At 45.3% G+C, this 23,589-nt stretch overlaps 4 protein-coding genes across 4 annotated transcripts in view; all 4 read right to left on the bottom strand.

Moving 5' to 3' along the window:
* The window catches only part of LOC311139364 (sperm acrosome membrane-associated protein 6-like), a gene marked incomplete at its 5' end in the record, with an annotated part of 1,014,348 nt that overhangs the window by 812,525 nt on the left and 178,234 nt on the right, over window positions 1-23,589 (bottom strand). The window lies entirely within an intron of this gene.
* On the bottom strand, window positions 7-8,926 carry LOC311140206 (uncharacterized protein). Its single transcript, XM_084175158.1, has 2 exons — window positions 8,567-8,926; window positions 7-5,707 (listed from the first exon to the last, which is right to left on the bottom strand). The coding sequence occupies exons 1-2, from the start codon at window positions 8,697-8,699 to the stop codon at window positions 993-995; spliced, it is 4,848 nt and encodes a 1,615-aa protein (XP_084031284.1). The 5' UTR covers window positions 8,700-8,926; the 3' UTR covers window positions 7-992.
* LOC311139232 (uncharacterized protein) lies at window positions 12,575-15,035 on the bottom strand (the record flags this gene model as incomplete). The annotated part of the gene is made up of 3 exons (XM_084174134.1): window positions 12,575-12,800; window positions 12,924-12,986; window positions 13,240-15,035. Coding segments are annotated over 3 exons (2,085 nt in total), but the record flags the coding sequence as incomplete, so codon positions are not given.
* On the bottom strand, window positions 16,700-23,272 carry LOC311140210 (uncharacterized protein). The gene is made up of 4 exons (XM_084175162.1): window positions 23,186-23,272; window positions 22,162-22,890; window positions 21,577-22,002; window positions 16,700-21,456 (listed from the first exon to the last, which is right to left on the bottom strand). Exons 2-4 carry the CDS (start codon window positions 22,415-22,417, stop codon window positions 20,534-20,536), a joined length of 1,605 nt encoding a protein of 534 aa, XP_084031288.1. The 5' UTR covers window positions 22,418-22,890; window positions 23,186-23,272; the 3' UTR covers window positions 16,700-20,533.

Here is a 23,589-nt window from a genome sequence, read left to right on the forward strand (position 1 = left end):
CTGCATTAGTTAGACACCAGTAGTAGTTTAAAGGTACAAGGAAAAGGTTACATTGAAATTAGTGATAAAGGTAACGACTTCAAAAGATTAGCAATAGTCTAAAAACTTTAAGGTTTCATTTAAACCAAGGAAAATAACATAACTCCATGAACAAATCCTAAACCAGTTGGTTAAATCAAACTCATTACGATAGATAAATGTTTTCACAACACATGAAAGTAAGAGAAAAGTAACAAATCAACTGTTAGTATTTGGGGAACTTTGGTAGTGAAATCCAGGAAAACATTCAATTTTTCTAATCATTAATGATACAATGTTAGTGTGGTAATATTTTGCAAACGAAAACAGACAAAAATAGGTACTAGTAATACTATAAACATCCATCTTATATAGACAGGTTAAAGCCAGAACTTGATTAATTTTTCAAAAGTCAGTCAAGTGCATGTTACTGAAAGTGGGTGACTCACGTCTTCTCCCCTTGCATACTAAGTCAAGCAAAACAAACTTAAATTAGTGCTTCCCTTGACAGACAAATTGCTGTACTTTACAGGATGTAATAATTTCTCGGCATAGAGAAACATAGCACCATTTTCTAAATGTAACCGCAGTTAGCAAACTTTATCTTTCTCTATTTCTACACCAAGAGGACACATTTTAAAACGGGAACTGATAAAAGGCGTTTTTCTTTAGACATTTTTACATTTCTGTACAGGTCCAGTGTGAAATAAAGCCTGAGAAATATCAAATAAGTGTCAAGAGCTAAAATAAGCACTTAGTGGATATATTTGCAATGATGTTAACAGCATTCTATAATAGAATTAGAATAGTCAAATTTAGCAAGTCTCTTGGACACTTGGTCTTTGAAAAATAACCTGGAGAAAAAAAATGTCCACCTTGGAAATTAAACTGAAGTAGAAAGAGGTGCATAAGTGCATGAAAAAGTCAAATTCGACTTCTAATATCTCCTGCCTTGTAGTAGTTCCATTGTTAATCTAATATGCTCCACGAGCATGTTCAATGTAGTGCTGGTGCAACTCCAACTCTCGACTGAAACACATTCCACATTCAATGCAAGTAAGGCCATCAGTATATCTTGAGGAGACAGCAGTGTAGGGATCTCTCTGCCCTTTGTCATCACCCATACATTCCTGGTGATGGTCAATGAGGTCCCGAATCTCACTGAAGGTCTGGGGACAAAGGGAGCAACGGTAGGAGCCATCGCTGTCGTGTTGAGCCTCGTGTTTATGCAGAGCACCTGGAGATAGGAACGCTTTTCCACAGTGCTGGCACTTGTGGCTATTCTGTGGCCGGGAGGGGGGTGTAGGTGGTGGCTTGAGGGATGACTTCGCCTTCAAATCAGGCAGAGGGACATTGACCTTAGCGGGCCCTGTGCTTACAGAAGCACTGAGTCTGTAACGAAGCTCTGTTGGGAGTCGCCGGCGGACCTCGTCGTGCCAGGCCAGGTGCTGTTGCAGCTGAGTCTCAGTCCAATATCCACGGCAGCACAGGGTGCAAGAGTGAGGTCGGCTCTTTGCCAAGTCCTTGTGGGCTCCTAGTTGCTCTTCAGTTGGGAAAGCTTTGCCACACTTGTCACACTTGAAGAGGCATTTGATTGTCTGCTCATAGAGGCGGGTTGGTGATGAGGGTTCCTCTGCCACTACTTCTGCCATTCCTGGTTTAACTTCCTGCTTGAGCACTCTACAGATCTTCTTGTGATTATAGAGTGCCCCAGAAGAACTGTATCTCTTCCCACAGTCAACGCAAGGGATGGATTTGAAACCCGGTCGACCCTTCTTCCTTCTTCTGCCAACAGCATTCTTACTCTTTGTAACAAAGTGTTCGGTTTTGACAACCGTGCCTTTGTTTTCTGTAACTAAGTCCTTACTCTCATTAACCAGTTCATTTGCCTTGGTATCCAAGTTGTTTATGGCAACAGAGTCCCTGCTCTCAGCCAAAGTGCCCTTGCTCTTAACCTTCTTGCCCTGGGAGTGGGCCTGCCATTTGTGGGCACGCAAGCCTCGAACCTTCAAGAAGCTCATATCACAATGAGGACACTGGTGAAGATTTAATTTAAGCTTTGGCTTCTTTAATGGAATGGCTTCAGACTTGCTGTGTGACGTGGCAGGCTGCTCCGGGACCTCTTCAATGGACATGGTCATGGACTGGTCCACCTGAAGATCTGCAGACTCAATGGGTTTGTTATGCTCACTTTCATAGTGAGCTGCTAAAAGTGAGCCCTTGACGAATGTTTTGTTACATTCTGGACATGCAAATTCAGCGTGTGAGGGTTTGCGGTTGCCTTCCATGCTGGTGTCAGCTGCAGGCTCTGGTTCGGCTTTGGTCTGACATGGCGGATAATACAACTGGTGTCGGCGGAGAACACACAGGTAGAAGAATCCCTTTCCACACTTGTTGCACTGAAAAGGTCCCTCATCCACTGACTTGTGCCCAACAGAATTTGTCTTGTCATCTTTTATCAGTGACCCAGCAAACTTCTTATCTGTGTGCCATCGTCTGTGAGTGCCAAGGGCTGCATTGGAGATAAAACGTCTTCCGCATTCTGAACAACAGAATTGGCCTTTAGTTGTATGCTCTACCTTTTTGGGTTGCTTGGGTTCCTCAGGGCTTGCGGCCACTTGCAATTTCAGCTTTGGTTTTACTTTAGACTTGTGACCCAGAACATGAATCCTTTTATGGAAATTCAGTGCTCCTACAACGGCAAAGCTTCTCTCACACTCTTTACATTTGTATTTCAAATCAGTTGCGTTGATTGTGGCAGCTTTCTTCAAGGTTTGGGACTCATTGATCTCCTTTTGTTCACCACATTCCTTCTCAGCAACAGATTGAGTCATTTTCTCAGTGCCAGAGTTGTTTGACTGAGATGTTTTCACAAGGTCTTGGACAACACACTTTGTCTCCTTCTCTAAACCTCCTTTCGCTTTTACATCCAAGCCTCCAATTGCCCTCGACTTGCCACATTCTTTTCGATGATACTGCAATGACAGTAAATTGTTGAAAAGAGAAGGGCAGGAGGGACATTTGAACTTCTTCGCCTTAGGAACGGTGTCATGTTGGGCAATATCCTCCTTGTGGCTTTTACTGACAGTCTTTATCTTGCCACACTGTTTTTGGTGAGTGTGCAATGAGGATTTGTTGCTGAAATGGGCAAGGCATGTTGAACACTTCAGCCCCTCTAGCTCAAGAGCAGATTTAGGCGATGAGGCAGAGTAGTCAGTCTCATAACCATGGCTCTTCATGTGGAATTTAAGTGCCTTGGCTCGTGAAAACAGTTTTCCACAATCAGGGCAGCTGTATGCGTTCTTCTTCACTTGTTCTACCTGATGTTGAAAAGACTTGATAGGAGGCGGGAGGATTCGAGCATTATGTACAACCTGGTGCCTGAGGAGGCTTGAGAACATGCGAAAAGACTTGCTACAAAGTTCACATCTATGATTCCCATTCTCGTGTTTCCTCATATGAGATTTCATAATGCCTTGGTGACGAAATGTCTTCCCGCATACAGGGCAGGCAACTTTCCCACGAACATGTGGAGGACCATTGGCAGAATGTGAAGACAAGGTTGGCTCATTCTTCTCCTTCAAATGTACACACTGAGCTTGATTCTGCTTGTGGTGAGCGTAAGCACCCAAAGACCAGAAGCCCTTCCCACATCGCTCGCAATAATAAACCTTTGGCCCTAATAAAGTCTTCTTTGGATTAAACACTTCACTTTTAGTGTCTGGTACTTCATCTTGGGCGGGGGTTTGAGCGCGGCAGCTTTTGCGGTGGTTGTACAAACCACTGGCATTAGAGTAAGTCTTCTCACAATCTGGGCATGGATGAGCTTTGCTTTTTGGATGCAGTTGCTGATGAGAGTGTAGGGCAGACATGCGTGAGAAACACTTTCCACACACCTCACATTTGAAGCTATTCTTCTGTAGTCCAGCAAGCTGGTACAATACACTCTTGTGGGGTTTTCGGCCATCGTGTTTTCGCATGTGATTGTGGTACGTTTTCCGATGTGTAGTGTCAAACCCACAAACATTGCACTTGAAAATATCATTTTCAGGACTCCATCGTTTTTTGCCATCTACTCTGTGCCACAGTTTGTGAGAGCGCAAAGATGCAGCACTGGTGAACCAGCGGTAACACTCAGGACAGTTAAATCTTTTAGGTGGGTCTTGTTCCTGAACCTTCTCCGTTTGAGCTCCTTCGCCTTCAAATGGCAGAAAGTCAATTTGTACAATTTTCAGATCAATCTCTGGTTTAGACTTAAGTGTACTAGAGAAGTACTCCGTTGGACACAACACAGCATCCATCTCCTCTTTTCCATCCTGGTCTGATTCACACAGTAATTCAAGATCAGGGTTGAGTTCTTGTAGTGATTCTTCTTCATCCCTTACAGAGCCATCTGAGGCACTTACACTGATCACCTCTACATTGACATCATCAGTTCCATCAGCCTCTGCATCCCCATCAGTTTCATAGAACGATGAGTCTCTCTCCGTCACAGGGGTCTGAGGGGTGTCCTGTGGGTAGACAATGGCCCCTAAAGCAAATGTTTCAGTCTCTGTCTTGTTATCCAGTAATAGCTTATGTTGAGGTAGTGGGGATGTTTGTGTCTGGGATTCTTTCTCAGTCCCTCCAAAAACATAGTGGTGGCAAAGCTGATGGGACTGGAGAGCCGAGGCCCTGGAAAACCGGAGCCCACACTCCTGACACTCAAACGCTTTCTTCTGGAGCTGGCAAACCTGATGAAGGAAAGACTTTGCTGGAGTCTCTTCAGTATGAGCCAAACGCTGGTGCTTGTAGTAGAATGTGAGCGTTGTGAAGACCTTGCCACACTCCTCACACGGAAACCTTTTGCCACCACTACCACCTCGTTTCATATGATAGCGTTGATGGCAGAGCATGCCGGCGTAAGAACTGAAGGTCTTCTCACACTCACTGCAGTCAAATTTTTTGGGTTTTCTCTTAAGCTTTTCAGGAGAACATTTGTCATTGTGGCTAAATCGTTGATGTGTTTTCAGGCCAGACTGGGCACGAAATGTTTTGCCACATGAACACCCAAACAGATTTTCCTGTGCCCCATCTATCTGTTCAGAAGCTTTGTTGCTGTCCTCTGTTGCAATGGCAGGCTCCTCTGCGGGAGGTCGCTTCTCTGCACCCCTTTTGCGGGACTTCGGGATTAGTTTGACCTCATGACAACGGCGGTGAGCGTCAAGAGCTGATGCACGGGAGTAACAGCGACCACAAGTTTGACACTCAAAGGACTTCTTTTTCAGGTGTGCCAGCTCATGGAAAACTGATTTGGAAGCTTGCTTGTGTGAGCGTGTATGACTGATGAAAGAGCCCATCGAAGTATAGGATTTACCACAGTCTTCACATTCATAGACATACTGCTTAGCCACCCCTGCGCTCTGATCAGGAGTTGATTGCAAAACAGGAGTTGACTGCTTGAGGGCTTCATTGCGGTGTTTGACCTGGTGTGAGTAAAAACCCCTTGAGTCTGCAAATTTGCGCCCACAAAGAGCGCAACATAGTGTTCGTTGGCCCCCACTCTCTGAAACAAGCAAGCCATCCAATTGGGAGTCAGAGTCCAGGCAGACTATGGGTCCATCATGGGTGTGCTCATGTTGATGCTCCTGGTAGGCCGCCTCCTCCTCAAAGGCTTCTCCACAATCCAGACAGCGGAAAAGCCCATCCCCTAAAAATAGAAAGGGGAAAATGGGAGGTCAGGGCGACTCCTGTTGCCAAAGAAAAGAGAAAAGAAAACTAAACAATAATACAAATGAATATTTATTATGTCAGATAATGACTATGTGCCTCCGAGTACAATTAGGGCTTGCACAATTACCGTATAATCGTGTAACCAACGATTATGGATGAAGACAGTCATGAAAATTAAAATAACCGTCATAACCGTTTTCTTTTTTTGTGTGGAAAGAACAGCCGACTGAAGACGGGAGGACTGGGCATTTAGGCTGTCGAGTCCGTTTCCACGGTAACAGACTCGTTACAACTTAATGAAACTTTGCTGCTCTTTGCTGAACAAGCAAGGCTTTGTAGAAAACAAGTATTTGGTTGCCTAGGCAACACCCCCCTCCCTGCAGCAGCACAGCTCAGGAGGGAGATGAGAAAATGTTTGTCTTAAAAACATTATAACGATTATAAACGTGACCATCATCCAAAATTCCATGACTGTCAAAAAGAAACAAGACTTAAGCATATTTTATTACAATGATACATATTATCATCAAGATAAAAATGTAGCAATAGATACAACTTTTGTTTGGATAGATGTATATTTTGACAGAGATACATTTTGCTTGACAATAATAATCTTTGCTAAAGGGCATATCAACCTAACGATGGAGAGTCAACTCATTGTGGATAATATTCTGTTGAAATGTAATTGTTATAAAGACATGAATGTGTGAAGCAGCCTAATGTAAAGGATTTCAACCTAACTTCTGTATTGGGAAAGTTTGATTGAACCTAAATATTCATCACGCTTTTCAGATCAGTCAAGTTATCCTATACACTACTGACCAGTGGACAGAGAAAGAATTGGGATCGTATGATTTCCCCTTGAGTGAATGACAGGTTATGGAGCCAAATTTAGGTCTACTCTATAGAGACCCCATGAAGTTCTCTATCAAACATTTCATCATGTCTCAAATAGGAGAATCTCACCAGAAGATATTGAATAAAATTATCAAAGATTCACCTATTCAGCTCCTGGGCAAATGTTTTGCTTGTATGATAAATAGCCTATGACAGAGCCCTTTAAGCTGTATTACTCTAAAACTGTAAACATGTTGTCCCCCACGAATGATGCAGCACTTGGGCCAATTAGTGACAATTCAAACTCAAACAGGACAGGACATATGCTTGTTCAAAGTTTTGAATTTCAGTTGATTACTACAGCGCCCCCCTTGGGCCAATCATTGTAATTGTGTAAATGCCAGATCTCTATGGCAAGACGGATCATTCACCCAAGTTATGACAAAATCGTGCCAGTGGTGTCTGAGATATCGCGTGTGACTAACGTACGTACAAACGGAGACAGTTCCATAGTCCCCCCTCCAATTGAGAGGTGGGTAGAGGCAGCTCAATATGGCGAACGGAGTATGGGCGTGCCGAAAGGAAAGTAGTGGGTGTGTGGAAAGCGCTCTGCTATAGGCTAGACGGTTTTGATTGAGCGGTGTTTTTTCCCCTTCCGTTTCTTACCACGCAACTACTGTAAATTGATTGAGCTACCATACCGCGAGAGTACTTCTGTTTTGAAGACAGAGGATTAGTATGAGTCTCATTTCACTGTTTTACACAAATAATTGTACAGTTTCAGTTCTTATAGTGCTTATCAAACGGGAGCGAAGGGCACTGTGTCCTGGTGTTGTTGCCATTCATGCCCTCCCCATTGAGTATACTGTATGTGCATGCATCAAGGTTACATCCAGATGGTTATCAATATGGGGGGGTTAGCTACCGCCTGCGACAGGACCGTGATACCCAGTAGGACGCTTCCTGTGTATCACGGTCAGGTCTCAGATCGACAGGCATGTGGTCCTCTGTAGCTCAGCTGGTAGAGCACGGCGCTTGTAACGCCAAGGTAGTGGGTTCGATCCCCGGGACCACCCATACACAAAAAAAAAAAGGTATGCACGCATAACTGTAAGTCGCTTTGGATAAAAGCGTCTGCTAAATGGCATATTATTATTATTATATGTCCATACAACACTGGTGCACTGGTCGCCGGCTTATCGACTCGTCATGCAGCCCAATCAGCAACGCAAAACGGTCTTGAGTTGCAACATACAGTATCTGCCCAATTAGCTGACACACTTTCCATACACCCACTCCTTTCGACACACCCACACTCCGGTCGCCATATTGGTCTGCAGCTACCCACACTTGCTCCGATTTAATCGTGGGGGACAATTAGACGGCTCTGGCCTACGGGGAAGTACGTCACGTTTACAAGTTCCAAAACATTGGGGAGGTGATCACGCTAGTCCAGGGTCGTAATCATTAGCCAAACAGTTGCAAATCGTTTCATTTAGCAAATAAAACAAGAGTTTCTACTGGACAAATTGAGGTAGGTCGCTCCCCGTTTCGTTCACTTCCGTTTAAGGAATGTATTGCAACAGAATAGGCGTAATAAATACCCCTATTATTTATCACAATATATGACAGCCTACTGGATTTCACGTAACATTGAAGAGTTTAACTAAAACGGTACTGATGTCATTCGGATGAACGACTATTTACCCCTTGCTAACTAGCAACGTTAGCGACTATACCACGCACAGCTTGCTAGTCACCACTAGTTAGCTAAAAATGTGCACAAGATAAAATGGGACATTTATTTCTGGTCAATGGCTACCTAACGATAACGGAAACCTTAGCTAGTTAGTCATTTAACTAGGATATGATCATGTTAGAATAGTTAACGCTAATTAGCTAACTAGCAAACATGGATATGAGCATGTTGTAGCATTAGTTAACGTTAGCTAATTAGCTAGCTGTGTTTAGATGATTGTGGAAGGATGGGGTCACTTACTATCGGTACTGTCATCTTTGGCAGACTTGTTGGCGCTGTTTTCGGTCTTCTTGGTTGAATATTCACTGACATCTTCCGACTCCTCTTCATCTCCTCCCTCGTATTTGATCGTTACAGCGGAGGCATCCTCCATAGCTAACACTCAGCGTGGTGCTTGGTTTGCTGTTACTAGGCCACTGCAACTTGGATCTAAGTTCTTTGTGTTTACCGCTTCTATTACTTAAATTCCCCTGAGTTTTCTCAGAGGGGGGGCCTCATCTAATACATGCAAAAATAAAAGTCATTTCGCGGGGTAAACAATGACATAGGATGCCTAGAATGCTGTTCGGAGCGCCTCTTGCTCTTCTCCTCCGCACACTGTTGTTGCAGTGGTTCCGTCGTAGGAAATTACGACAAACGACAACTTCCTTGCTACAGAGATGGCGCGAGAACATCAGCGAATCATGCCGCGTTCAAAACAACTGGGAACTCGGAAGTGGGATATATCCGACTTCCGAGTGTTCCATAACACAAATGGGAACTCGGAAAAAAACGAGTTACGACTGGGAAAAATCGTTTTGAACGGTCATCCAACTTGGAATTACAAGTCGGGAACTCGTGCATCTTTCTAGAGCTCCGACCTGAAGATCTCATGATTTTACCTCCTCTTGAAAGCACCATTAGACCCAACAATTAGTTCTCTAGATGCAATGTAATGGCCATTATGCAAAGCTTTTTGTGTTGAAAACAATCAATTTGGTAGACTGTTTTCATTATTGCAGGACTATTATGTCATTGTGTTTTATTGAATACAACATAGTAGACAATATTACATTTTCCCCAAGGATTTTTATTACCAGGTATTTACATATTTAAAACTACAGCTACTGGACAGATGTAGTAAAACGTCAAATATGTTACATTATGTTTTGCCATAAGATACCGACCCTACCATAACGTTTGTTTACACTGCACTGGGATCTGAACACAATCATGGTTACATTAAGACACTGTGGAGCCGGTGGGAGATATGTACAATGTGGATAAAGGTAACATTTGGAGTACAGTGGCATATCCCATCCCTGCATTGAGGTATGTTTTCCGACCCATATTAAGCATCGGCTCCACGGTGTCTTAATGTAACCATGATTGCGTTCCGACCCCAGTGCAGCTCAGTGGAAACAAGCATATCTTCTGGCAACATTGTCCTGATGTTGCTGATACAATATCACAAACCCAACAGGTAAAGTTATTAGTTATTCATTTTAATGCAATACATTAATTTGTATACTAACCCATGCCACACTGTTTGGATAAAATGTGAGCTCCTCCCAATAACTCTAATTTCATGAATTTAGCACCAAAACAAGATACATTTTCACCCAAAAGTAGACAGAATAAGAAATTACTCATCCAAATTACTCATTATTCAGAGACCTGACAATTTGAATAACACCCACAACAACATTGAGAGAGAGAAAGAACATGCAGAGTGTTTTGAAACAAAGGCACAAATATACAGTGCAACACAGGTGAAATTCACTTGTTTGAGGAATAAACTTGAACTTGAAAATGGTGTAACAAAGACAGGAGTGTTCAGAGAAAAAAAACCTAACAAAGAGCCATATGTTGACATATACACTCAGTGGCCAGTTTATTAAGGTACACCCATCTAGTAACGGGTTGGACCCCCTTTGTCTCCAGAACAGCCTGAATTCTTTGGGGCATGGAAACATTGCTAAATTGTTATCAAGGGAACTTGTTCTCAACTGGCTTACCTGGTTAAATAAAGGTGAAAAATAAAAATAAATAAAAAGGGACCTAACATGTGCCAGGAAAACATTCCCCACACCATTACACCACCGCCTGCAGCCTATACCATTGACAGCAGGCAGGATGGGGCCATGGACTCATGCTGCTTACGCCAAATCCTGACTCTGCCATCAGCATGACGCAGCAGGAACCGGGATTCATTGGACCAGACAATGTTTTTCCACTCCTCAATTGTCCAGTGTTGGTGATCGCGTGCCCAATGGAACTGCTTCTTCTTGTTTTTAGCTGATCGGAGTGGAACCCGGTGTGGTTGTCTGCTGCAATAGCCCATCCGTGACAAGGACCGACGTGTTGTGCTTTCCAAGATACTGTTCTGCACACCACTGTTGTACTGCGCCGTTATTTGCCTGTTTGTGGCCCGCCTGTTAGCTTGCACAATTCTTGCCATTCTCCTTCGATCTCTCATCAACAAGCTGTTTCGCCCACAGGACTATCGCTGACTGGATGTTTTTTGTTTGTCGCACCATTCTCTGTAAACCCTAGACACTGTCGTGCGTGAAAAACCCAGGAGGCCGGCCGTTTCTGAGATGCTGGAACGGCACGCCTGGCACCGACGATCATACCACGCTCAAAGTCACTTAGGTCACTTGTTTTGCCAATTCTAACGTAAATCGAACAGTAACTGAATGCCTGTATGCCTGTATGCCTACTTTATATAGCAAGCCACGGCCACGTGACTCACTGTCTGTAGGAGCTAACCATTTTCGTGAACGGGGTGGTGTACCTAATAAACTGTCCATGGTATGTTTAAAACACAGTAAATATAATGGTACTGGCCAAGAAATCCATTACACAGTCATATTTCTAAGTTCTTTGCAGTTCAAGGCAAAGCTGTGAACACAGAAAACTGACAACCGTGCTTGATCAAGTTAACAAAACACACACTTTTTGAGAGTATCTGACCCTTTCTTATAGAGTGAGAGATCAACAACATAGCCAATGTCAAAAACTGACACAAAACACAGCTAAATTGCTATAGTTATACAATACATGTACATTAAAAACATTTGGAAAAACAGAGTGGTACACACTCTCTTTGCCAGTGTCAAATCTCTCCTTGTGCATGCTGCATGTAGTGCATTTGCAAGTCCAACTCCCGGGGTAGAGAGCACCCACAGATCATGCACTGGAGAAGGCGGTCAGGGGCATAAGGCAAACGGCCCAGTTTGTGAGGAACAGGCCGTGGGGCTAGCTGAGGTAGTGACAGGGTCTGTGGCATGTGTGGCCTCTCACTCATGACCGCCTGTGGTGTGAAGAAAATGTTTGGGTGTGGAGGCCTTGGTAGAGAGCCGACCGCTACAGAGTGAAGAGGGTGTGGGCCAGGCAAACTAAGAGGAGGGAGCGGAGGGAGAGGAGAGAAGAAAGGAGAGGTCTGATTTATGATGATTTGAGTGCCTGTTACCATTGGCTGCTGCTGAGGGCCAGCTGGAGTGGTTTGGAAACCCCATACAGTGGGTCCCACCCCGTGAGTGAAACGTTGCGGGTCATATTGAATGGAGATGGGAACATTCTGGGTGGATGTGGGTACATTGGTCCAGCTGGAGGATAGATGTTTTTGCTGCTGCTGCTCTAACTCCTGGCTAAGGCCTGATTTGTGTGAGGGGGATGCTTTGAAATCCCAAGGACTACCTCCCAACCCATGAGATGGAGGGCTTGAAATTGACATGACAGAGCTGTGGCCCATCTGAGCTGAGGAGGATGTACTGAGTAGAGCTGGAGACCACTGTTTCTGCTGCTCACGCCCAGCTTTCTCTGATGAACTAACAGTTGGGGACATTACCAGAGGTGCATTAAAGTCCCAAACTCTAGTGTCCTCTTTTCTAGGAGGTGTGGATGATTCATTAACAGCTTTCTGCATTGGCACTGAGACGCTCAACCATCTTGGCAGCTTAAGCTCTTGGCCCAGCTTGTTTGATGAGCTCTGGGATGTTGGCACTGCTGGAGAGGTCCTCAGCCCACCCCACAAAGCAGCCCCATCCATGTAAATGGGGGACCCAGGGAAGTCAAGCTGAACAGAGCTCGGTGTGGGGGCTGGTGGTGTAGTGGGTGTGTTACCCCAGCTCATGGGCTTTGACTGTTGCCTGTGTTGCTCCTTCTCACTCACAGCTAATGGGCTGGGGTTCTGTGGCCTGGCCACTGGGAGTGTTTTGTTATCCAAGGGCATGGTCCCTCCACTTTCTCCTGGAGGAGGGGGTTCTAGGCTCTGAGATGCACTAAGGCCAGGCTGTTGTTGTGGGGGTGGCCGAGGCAGGCCCTCTGACTGCCACTGCTGGGGATGCTGTGGTGGGGCGGGCCGGGGCAGAGCATCTGGTAACCAGGGCAGCTTTTGCTGGAGCTGGACCAACTGTCTGTCAGGCGGCCACTGCTGCTGTGGTACTGGCTGGGGTTGGAGCTGTCCACCTGGTTGCTGCCACTGTAATTGCTGTTGGATCAGCGGAGACTGTAGATGATGTTGAACCTGCTGTTGGAGCAGCTGTGGCTGTAGATGTGGCTGTAGCTGTAGCTGTAATTGTACTTGTTGTTGTATCAGTGGAGACTGTGGTACCTGCTGTGGCTGTCTTTGTGGAGATGGCTGCTGTTGGACAGGTGCTGGTTGTCTTTCAGGATCCTGAGACGGTTGAGACTGGTTAGGCAGTGGGACAGGTCTCAGTTCTCCACCTTCCACCCGCCACTGTTGGTGGACTGGTGGAGGCCTTCTCGCAGACCTCTCCCCTGGCTGCTGCATATCCATCTGGGATGAAAACATGGGAGGCTGTGGCTGGGCCGGCCTCCTCTGCCACTCAGGACTCCTTGACATTGGGACTTGATATGGAGGTGTTAGTTGGGGCGTGTCCATACCTGATTGCCCCATTCCACCCCACCTGGGCCAGCCTGATGCCAGCCTGCCTCCGCTCCGGTCCCTGCTACCCCTGCCTCTTATCCTCATGGCCATTGGAAAAGAGTAAGGCTGACTCGACCCCTGGCGCTTTCGAGCGTGGATTTTCTGATGCACCAGCAGGCTGCCGAGCCAGGGGAATGTCTTGTGGCACTCCTGACAGCGATGGGGCCTCTCGCCTGTGTGGGTGTTCAGATGGTCCCGCAGCAGGTAGGCCAGCCCAAAGCTCTTTTCGCAGAGGTGGCACTTGTGGGGCTTTTCGCCGTTGTGTGACAGCAAATGGCGCTGAAGCTGATTCTCGTCGCTGTAGCCCTTACGGCACTTTGTGCAGCGGAACGGTTTCTGTGTGTGCAGCCTCTGATGGGTTCTCATGTTCTGCAGGAAAGCAAAGTCCTTGCTGCAGTCTGGGCACTTGTATGGCTTCTCCCCGGTGTGAATGATCATGTGCTGCTGCAGGTAGCTGTTGAATCTGAAGGACTTATTGCACACCTTGCACTGGTAAGGCTTGTCCTTGGAATGAATACGCATGTGCAGCGTTAACACTGAGCGGTGACGAAACGACTTGCCACAGTCTGGACACTTTAAAGGCTTACTACTCATCTCCTCCCTATGCCATCTCCCTGGGATGTTGGCAGTGTTAAGTGGAGCAGATCTCCCTACTTCAAGTCCATTACCCTGCCTCTCTACACTGACCCGGGCAGATGCGTGAGTTGTCAGGTGAGCCATCATATTAGACTGGTCAGAGTAGGTGGCAGGACAGTGGGGACAGGTGTAACTGTTTGTTTCCCAGTCTTTACACGCCCCGTTCTCCATCCTCTCATGCTCTGCTTCATGGATCAGCATGTGAGCCCTCAGGTCAGCTGGTGAAGGAAAGTTCTGAGGACATAGGGGACAGTTGAATATACGTTTTGGCTCCACCCCGTGGTTTGTGTTCTCCTTATCTAGTCCCGCGACAGTCTCGTGGCTTGACACGTGAGCCTGCAGACTGCCCTGGTCGGGGAAAGTGAGGGGGCAAATAGGGCAGGCGTGAGGGTGCCGTCTATGCTGGCGGCAGTGTGCCTTCATGTTCTGGGCTAAGGCAAACGTTTTGCCACAGTCTGGGCAGCGGAAGGGTTTCTGGCCTGTGTGAAGGTATTGGTGCTGTTGCAGGAGGCTGGAATACTTGAAGTGCTTCCCACAGATGTTGCACTGATGGGGGCCTTGTGTGTCCTCTGTGTGCTTACGACGGTGGTCCTCCATGACAGAGCGGTGCCTGAACACCATGCCACACTCAGGGCACGCGTAGGGCTTGAGGGAGGCATGGGAGCCCTGGTGGTCACGCAGGGTAAAGCAGTCAGAGAAGCTCCTGTGGCACTCCTGGCAGCGGAAAGGGCGGGAGCTCAGGGAGTGGGTCTGCATGTGGCTGGTGATGGAGACCTTCATGCGGAACTCTTTGCGGCACAGGGGGCAGCGGTAAGCCTTTTCTGGGGCACAGTTGCAGGTGTGGAGCCTCAGCTTGCTCAATGATGGGAAAGTCTCTTCACAGTGGTCACACTGGAGATCTGGCCTCTCCTCCTTGTGGACTCCCTGTGGGCTCCTTCTCCTCTTCCGCTCCACAGGCTGTTCAACCTTCTGTTGGTGTTCACTGCGGTGCTTGATGAGGCTGCTGCGGTGCTGGAAGGTAAGGCCGCACTCCTTACAGGTGAGTGAGGCCAGTTCATCCTGGTGAGCATGGAAGTGACGATGCAGGTTGAATGTCTCCCGAAAGGTGAACCTCTTCCCACAATCTTTGCACTCCAGACTACATTTCCTCAGTTTCACTGTTCGCTCCTCTTCTCCTCCTCCTCCTACTTCTTCATCTTCTTCTTCTTCCTCCTCCTCCTCCTCTCCTCCTTTACCATCTTCTTCTTCACCCGTGTCTTTTGATACATCCATATCCTCGTCAGAATGTGATTTTTCTTTTTCCACATCCTCTGCATCTGAGATATCGTCAGTAATCTTATCCTGCTGCACCTCAGGAGTTATCCCCATATCATCATTATGCACTGTAAATACAAAATATATACAACACATTGTCATGAGTTCATGAGTAAGCATGAATACAAACGTTAGACTTAATATGAAAACAGGCCTACTATAAAAAAATCAATCTCCACAAAAATATTATGAATAAAGGCCTTTATGACATCAAAGGGAACGGTTAGTATGATCAATATCCTATATGATCAATATCCTATTGGATAAAAAGTTGGCCAATAACAAAGCTAGCTAGCTCATTCAGCCCATGAGACAACTAGCTAGCATCTTGGCAATTAAAGTGAGCATGAGCACATTTACAGTCAATGCTGCATCCTGCATGTTTCCAGGGATACCCCGTACATTTGTACATTTCAGTCTGTTTTTGCACACGACTGTTTTCCAAACTAGATAGACGGTGAGCTTACATAGCTAATATTGATAAGGCTATTCGAAGAAAGAAACAGTCAACGCTAGCTAGCGAACATAAACTTACCGTCGTTTCCATTCTCTTTTGCATCCGTGCCGTCTTCCTCGTCCTCCGTCTCAGACCAATCGAAATGCCGCTGCTTGTGGTAGGAAACATCTGTGTTGTGGGCCTTTTCTTCAGAAGATGTTATATCGACCACCTCATTACCTATCTCTGATTTATCATTAGCTCGAAGCGCAATGCTAGCTTCAGTCTGGCTAGCAAGCCCATCGGTAACAATACTAGATTCTCTATTTTCATTGGAATCCTCAGGAATTCTGTCTTCTTCATCAGCAAAAGTGTTATCGGGGTCTGTCGATTTATACTCAGATGACTCACATTTTTGTGGTACACCCCCCGGGTCCCCCAGCTCATCGTTAGGGTCGCCCTGGCGTCTCTCTGATGAATGCACAGCAGCCATGTTTTACCCATGCAGCACTCATCCAAAGATGGTTCTCAATGACCCCTCTTCCTCAACGTGAAAGCAAAAGGCGAATCAAATTGTATATGACGTTACTGGCCGCTAGAGTGTGATGGTGTGAAGTGAAAGGTCTTCGCCTGCCCTGCATTCTTTCGGTGATGTTATGTTTGTCCACTTCAGATTGTCATGAGTATTGAAACGAAAGCATTTATCCATGGGCATTCACTCACATCAGTCAACAGATTGCACCATCAGCACTTGTCTGAATAAAGAGCTATTGAAGAGCTGTGATGAGATATAGTTGAGGGTTGCCTTTATTAATCTTTAGTCAATACATGTCTCAGAACAGAGTCAGACCCTTCAACTATATTTAAGCAATAAGGCCCGAGGGGGTGTGGTATATGGCCAATATACCATGGCTAAGGGCTGTTCTTAAGCACAATGCAATGCGGAGTGCCTGGACACAGCCCTTAGCCGTGGTATATTGGCCATATACCACAAACTCCCGAGGTGCCTTATTGCTATTATAAACTGGTTACCAACGTAATTAGAGCAGTAAAAATACATGTTTTGTCATACATGTGGTATACGGTCTGATATACCACGGCTGTCAACCAATCGGCATTCAGGGCTCGAACCACACAGTTTATAATTACGTATATAAATTGTTCAAAATGGTACACAAATGCTTAATTTGTTTACAGATCCCTTGCATTTTATTGTCTACACAACAGACACTGCATGCAAGATAATAACACATACATCATACTTGTAGATAATGCTTAATAAATTGATAACATTACGAGAAACAGATAATGAAAATCTGAAGCAAAATACATACTGATGCAGATTTTAATTTAAGCGCTATGTAGGGAAACATTTCCATATCTTAAAACATTATAGCCCTATTATAATGATTTATCATCACATGGTAAATACACATTGTATAATGCTTTTTTCTAAGATTTGCATGTGTATGTCCAGCCTGTCACACAATGCATGTTTAATATGTATCATAAAACTGGAAGAGCAATCAGAGAATGTACATATGCATTGGTATATTACATTTCAATGGTAATTTACTATTATACTAATATGCTCTAATGATAGATTGCTGCAGACTCCAAAGTGCTTTCTGTCAATGTAATGCTGATTGTCTATCTACAAGATTTGGACAATACAGAAATTGCAGACATTTCTTGGTTCTATTGCAGCAACTTCCAAACAATGCATTATGCTAATATGTGGATGAGGGCTGAACCTTCAATTAGCCTACTGTGTTTCGTTTAAGTAATATATATATACAGTGGGGAGAACAAGTATTTGATACACTGCCGATTTTGCAGGTTTTCCTACTTACAAAGCATGTAGAGGTCTGTAATTTTTATCATAGGTACACTTCAACTGTGTGAGCCGGAATCTAAAACAAAAATCCAGAAAATCACATTGTATGATTTTTAAGTAATTAATTTGCATTTTATTGCATGACATAAGTATTTGATACATCAGAAGAGCAGAACTTAATATTTGGTACAGAAACCTTTGTTTGCAATTACAGAGATCATACGTTTCCTGTAGGTCTTGACCAGGTTTGCACACACTGCAGCAGGGATTTTGGCCCACTCCTCCATACAGTCCTTCTCCAGATCCTTCAGGTTTCGGGGCTGTCGCTGGACAATACGGACTTTCAGCTCCCTCCAAAGATTTTCTATTGGGTTCAGGTCTGGAGACTGGCTAGACCACTCCAGGACCTTGAGATGCTTCTTACGGAGCCACTCCTTAGTTGCCCTGGCTGTGTGTTTCTGGTCGTTGTCATGCTGGAGGACCCAGCCACGACCCATCTTCAATGCTCTTACTGAGGGAAGGAGGTTGTTGGCCCAGATCTCGCGATACATGGCCCCATCCATCCTCCCCTCTATACGGTGCAGTAGTCCTGTCCCCTTTGCAGAAAAGCATCCCCAAAGAATGATGTTTCCACCTCCATGCTTCACGGTTGGGATGGTGTTCTTGGGGTTGTACTCATTCTTCTTCTTCCTCCAAACACGGCGAGTGGAGTTTAGACCAAAAAGCTATTTCTGTCTCATCAGACCACATGACCTTCTCCCATTCCTCCTCTGGATCATCCAGATGGTCATTGGCAAACTTCAGACGGGCCTGGACATGCGCTGGCTTGAGCAAAGGGGACCTTGCGTGCGCTGCAGGATTTTAATCCATGACGGCGTAGTGTGTTACTAATGGTTTTCTTTGAGACTGTGGTCCCAGCTCTCTTCAGGTCATTGACCAGGTCCTGCCGTGTAGTTCTGGGCTGATCCCTCACCTTCCTCATGATCACGGATGCCCCACGAGGTGAGATCTTGCATGGAGCCCCAGACCGAGGGTGATTGACCGTCATCTTGAACTTCTTCCATTTTCTAATAATTGTGCCAACAGTTGTTGCCTTCTCACCAAGCTGCTTGCCTATTGTCCTGTAGCCCATCCCAGCCTTGTGCAGGTCTACAATTTTATCCCTGATGTCTTACACAGCTCTCTGGTCTTGGCCATTGTGTAGAGGTTGGAGTCTGTTTGATTGAGTGTGTGGACAGGTGTCTTTTATACAGGTAACGAGTTCAAACAGGTGCAGTTAATACAGGTAATGAGTGGAGAACAGGAGGGCTTCTTAAAGAATAACTAACAGGTCTGTGAGAGCCGGAATTCTTACTGGTTGGTAGGTGATCAAATACTTATGTCATGCAATAAAATGCAAATTAATTACCTAAAAATCATACAATGTGATTTTCAGGATTTTTGTTTTAGATTCACAGTTGAAGTGTACCTATGATAAAAATTACAGACCTCTACATGCTTTGTAAGTAGGAAAACCTGCAAAATCGGCAGTGTATCAAATACTTGTTCTCCCCACTGTGTGTGTGTTTATATATATATATATATATATATATATATATACACATACACACACCTACTCATTCAAGGCGTTTTCTTTATTTTTAAAATTGTACAATAATAGTGAAGGCATCAAAACTATGAAATAACACATGGAATCATGTAGTAACCAAAAAAGTGTTAAACAAATCAAAATATATTTGAGATTCTTCAAATATAATCACCCTTTGCCTTGATGACAGCTTTGCACACTCTTGGCATTCTCTCAACCAGCTACATGAGGTAGTCACCTGGAATGCATTTCAATTAACAGGTGTGCCTTCTTAAAAGTTAATTTGTGGTATTTCTTTCCTTCTTAATGCGTTTGAGCCAATCAGTTGTGTTGTGACAAGGTATGGGGGTATACAGAAGATATCCCTATTTGGTAAAAGACCAAGTCCATATTATGGCAAGAACAGCTCAAATAAGCAAAGAGAAACGACAGTCCATTATTACTTTAAGACATGAAGGTCAGTGAATACAGAACATTTCTACTAAAGGATACCAATAAGAAAAGGAGAACTGCTTGGGCCAAGAAACACAAGCAATGGACATTAGACCGGTGGAAATGTGTCCTTTGGTCTGGAGTCCAAATTGGGGATTTTTGGTTCCAACCGCATGTCTTTGGGAGACGCGGTGTGGGTGAATGGATGATCTCCGCATGTGTAGTTCCCACCGTAAAGCATGTAGGAGGTGTTATGGTGTGGGGGTTCTTTGCTGTTGACACTGTCTCTGATTTATTTAGAATTCAAGGCACACTTAACCAGCATGGCTACCACAGCATTATGCAGCGATACGCCATCCCATCTGGTTTGGGCTTAGTGGGACTATCATTTGTTTTTCAACAGGACAATGACCCAACACACCTCCAGGCTGTGTAAGGACTACTTTACCAAGAACAAGAGTGGAGTACTGCATCAGATGACCTGGCCTCCACAATCCCCCGACCTCAACCCAATTGAGATGGTTTGGGATGAGTCGGATGGCAGAGTGAAGGAAAAGCAGCCAACAAGCGCTCAGCATATATGGGAACTCCTTCAAGACTGTTGGAAAAGCATTCCAGGTGAAGCTGGTTGAGAGAATGCCAAGAATGTGCAAAGCTGTCATCAAAGCAAAGGGTGGCTATTTGAAGAATCTCAAATATAAAATATATATTGATTTGTTTAACACATTTTTTATTACTACATGATTCCATATGTGTTATTTCATAGTTTTGATGTCTTCACTATTATTCTACTATGTAGAAAATAGTAAAAATAAAGAAAAACCCTTGAATGAGTAAGTGTGTCCAAACGTTTGACTGGTACTGTATATAAATAAGTTCATTTATGGACAGAGCACACTCTATATAACAAATGTACTAAAAGAAACGTAACTTTTTCAACTTTGGTTGAAATTGGAGGGACACAATTCATTCACATCAGATTGTATAAGAGAAAATAAATCAAGTACATCAACGCTTATTTACATCTTTATCTAACGCCTTCTTCTTCGTCTATGATCAACAATTCTCCCCCGCCTTGGCCGTTGGACGGTTCCATTCATGACTGTGGGTGGTTCAGGACAGGTGGTACCATCAAGAATATCTGGGGGTGGTGGTACAGGGGCAACTGCTGAAGTTGGTTGATTACTTGGACTCTGGGGGTGTAGCTGCTGCGGTTGCTGTGGTAGCGGTTGTATCTGTTGTTGCTGCTGTGCCAGTTGGGGTTGCTGCAGGAACAGTTGTTGCTGTTGTGGTTGTATCTGTATTTGCAGTTGTGGTTGTATCTGTATTTGTTGCTGCTGCTGAATTGGTTGTTGAGGCTGTGGTTGCTGCTGCTGTAACTGTTGTGGTTGCTGCGTTGACTGTTGTGGCTGTTGCTTTTGGGAATGATGTGGCTGCTGCTGTGGTGGTGGTGGTGGTGGTTGTTGTTGTTGCTGCGCCTCTAGGACTCCCAGCAGCCTTTGCAGGAGAACATTGTTTTGCTGTAAGCTGGTTGCCAGTGCCTCTTGAGAGGCCACTAGTGTTCTCATATCTCGTCTGAATCCCTCCCCAAACTCCCGAAGACTCTGCTCCACCCGATCCCCCAGCTGCAGAGCTGCCTCCCCCACGCCACGGAGCTCGTCCTCCAGCCATGAGCCACGAGGGGCTTCCAGCGGTCCCTGCTGGGCCCCTAGTGAGGGCTGGGGACTAGGCTGAGGGGTGCCATTGAGGAAAGGGGCGCTGTAGAGGGGAGAGGGAGGCAGCCAGCGTTCTGAGTTAGGGGGAGGTCCTATTCCCAGTCCTAGTCCTAAACCCAGCTTTTCCTCCATGCTGCTCTCTGCCCCCTCGCATTCCGCCTCTCCCACCTCCCCTTCCCGCTCGCCACTATCCTCCTCCTTCTCAAAGCCGTCCCTCTCCGACCCTTCACCTCCACCCACTGCAGTAAACAAGAGGATAGAATAGAAAGCAGTGGTTAAAAAATGCAGTTTTTACATGCATTATCTGAATGTTCCTACAAGGCTTGAATCTTTACCTCATTGTTAGTGTTCAGATTTACCTGGTTCTGTATCAGTGAAGCACGTGAAACTGGCCTTCCCTCTGGTGCTTTGCTTCTGTCTGGCCTGGTGAAGCCTGGGGCTTGCCTGAGCTGACCGTCCCAGCATGGAAGCCCCTCTGCTGGATGGCAGGTAACAAGTGCGGTGCCTGGCGTCTGCCAGCCTGCCTCCATTGCGTCTCTTCAGGTCGTCCCAGCGCTTCTTGACCTCGCGGAGGGTGCGAGGGACTCTGGACACGCCGTTGACCCGCTCCAGGATCCCTGCCCAGATCCTCTCTCTCTCCCTGCGCCGGAGCCTCCCAGCAGGACCAAAAAGCTCTCCCTCACACTGCGTCACTTCAGAAACCAGCACCTCCAGCTCTGCACCGCTAAAACGACTCTTCCTCTTGCCTGCACCCCCCGCTGCCAACGCAGAGGACATACCTCTGTCTACAGAAAGACAGGGATAATGTTTACTATGTCATATGAGGTGAAACATAAAAATGTAATAGTCAAAACATTATACTATTTACCATAACAGTACAGAGCACCACTGCAATATTGAACAATAGACATGCGTTTAATAGCTAAAAGTTGGTTAAAGCTTACGCTGTTCCATGGACAGGAGGTCATCTGAGGACATGCCAGGGGTCATGATGTTAGGATGCACCACCACCACGTTGAAGGGGAGTCCTCCAGGCAGCCCACTGCTGTGGTCACAGCTGCCCTCAGAGTCCTCATCTTCCCTGGGAAAGCCGTCCTCTGAGACGCCCCCTCCGAAGGGTCCCTCCGGAGACTCCACTTTGATGTGCATGGGAGGTGAGTGCTCATACAGCAGCCCCCCCTCCTCGTAGTACTCAGTCATGAGTCAGGCCTGGTTTACAGACAGACCAACTGACAGTTCCATTCACACAGCGACAGATGGTTGGCCGTACCACACCATTGTTGGGGACTTGAGCAATATCTGCCTGACAACTAAGTAATCTTTCCGTAGGGGCAGCATAAGGCATATGTTCACAGGCTACAACTAAGTGGCACATAAACAAATAGGGGCGCTAGGAGAGCATCTTGTGCAGGGACATACTGGGATCAACATTCACTGTAATGTGCATTCGTTTGCATAAGATATTCTTCATTCATACCAGGTAGCCTACAGCTAAAGTCCTGGGGCAGACGTTCATCAACTGTAAAAGCTGGCCAAGAGAGACATGCCCTCTCTCTGAAAACTAGCCTTTCAATTCCTTTATATTAGTGCAAAAACAACTATATGACAGTACCCATCAACAGAGATACGCAGAAGTGTAGATAAACTTGAGTAACTAGAGGATCGAGGGAAATCTACAAAAGAGAGATATAATACATGTTACCAAATAGTTACACAAATTACAAATATCAAATAATTTACAACATAGGTTTCAACTTGATGATGATGTCTAGCACCTTTATAATTGTATAATTGCGTTTGTCGCAGCGATGCGCATTTTTTCTGCACCACATCCGCAATGGGTTGCGCATTCCGCATATATTACGGGTGACGCTGATCTAGCAATGCAGGGCACTACGCTTCAAGTTAGCTAGCTTTAATCGTGAAAATGTCAATACACTTAGTGGGATAACATGTTATTTTACTCACCTCACGATTACCACACGAGGAATACAAGACAAAACAAAGACAAATTTGATGCAGTAGTCTTAAACGTAACCCTCCCATCAAGCTTGAAATTGTACACAAACCGTAGAGCGTCGCTGAATATTGACGTCACCATTTCACTGTCACATGTTCCCACCGCTAGATAAAGGGAATAGGAATATGTGAAGCATTTGCCATTTGAAGTTCACCAATTTAACAATCAGCAGACAAACGAACACAAACCTTTATTCATTAGCTGTTGTACCTGAATAGCTGAGACTGAATATTCTTAATACACAATTGGAATGCTCCACGTTTAGGTTAATTGGATTGTATGTATATTGTCAGAATATTCTACTTCATTTAAAATGTTTTCTATACAGCTGAAAGAATACATTTGTGTAAAA

Source organism: Coregonus lavaretus (genome assembly GCF_964263955.1).
Source record: "Coregonus lavaretus genome assembly, chromosome: 13".
NCBI classification, from domain to species: domain Eukaryota; kingdom Metazoa; phylum Chordata; class Actinopteri; order Salmoniformes; family Salmonidae; genus Coregonus; species Coregonus lavaretus.

Bases quoted from the DNA above. Each gene is read 5' to 3' on its own strand.
- LOC311140206 (XM_084175158.1), bottom strand. From the start codon at position 8,699: ATGGAGGATGCCTCCGCTGTAACGATCAAATACGAGGGAGGAGATGAA. The intron at 5,708-8,566 runs GTAAGTGACCCC...TTCTATTTTTAG, and splicing joins CAAAGATGACAGTACCGATA to GGGATGGGCTTTTCCGCTGT.
- LOC311140210 (XM_084175162.1), bottom strand. From the start codon at position 22,417: ATGACTGAGTACTACGAGGAGGGGGGGCTGCTGTATGAGCACTCACCT. The intron at 22,003-22,161 runs GTAAGCTTTAAC...GTCTTTCTGTAG, and splicing joins CCTCCTGTCCATGGAACAGC to ACAGAGGTATGTCCTCTGCG. The intron at 21,457-21,576 runs GTAAATCTGAAC...TGTTTACTGCAG, and splicing joins CTTCACTGATACAGAACCAG to TGGGTGGAGGTGAAGGGTCG.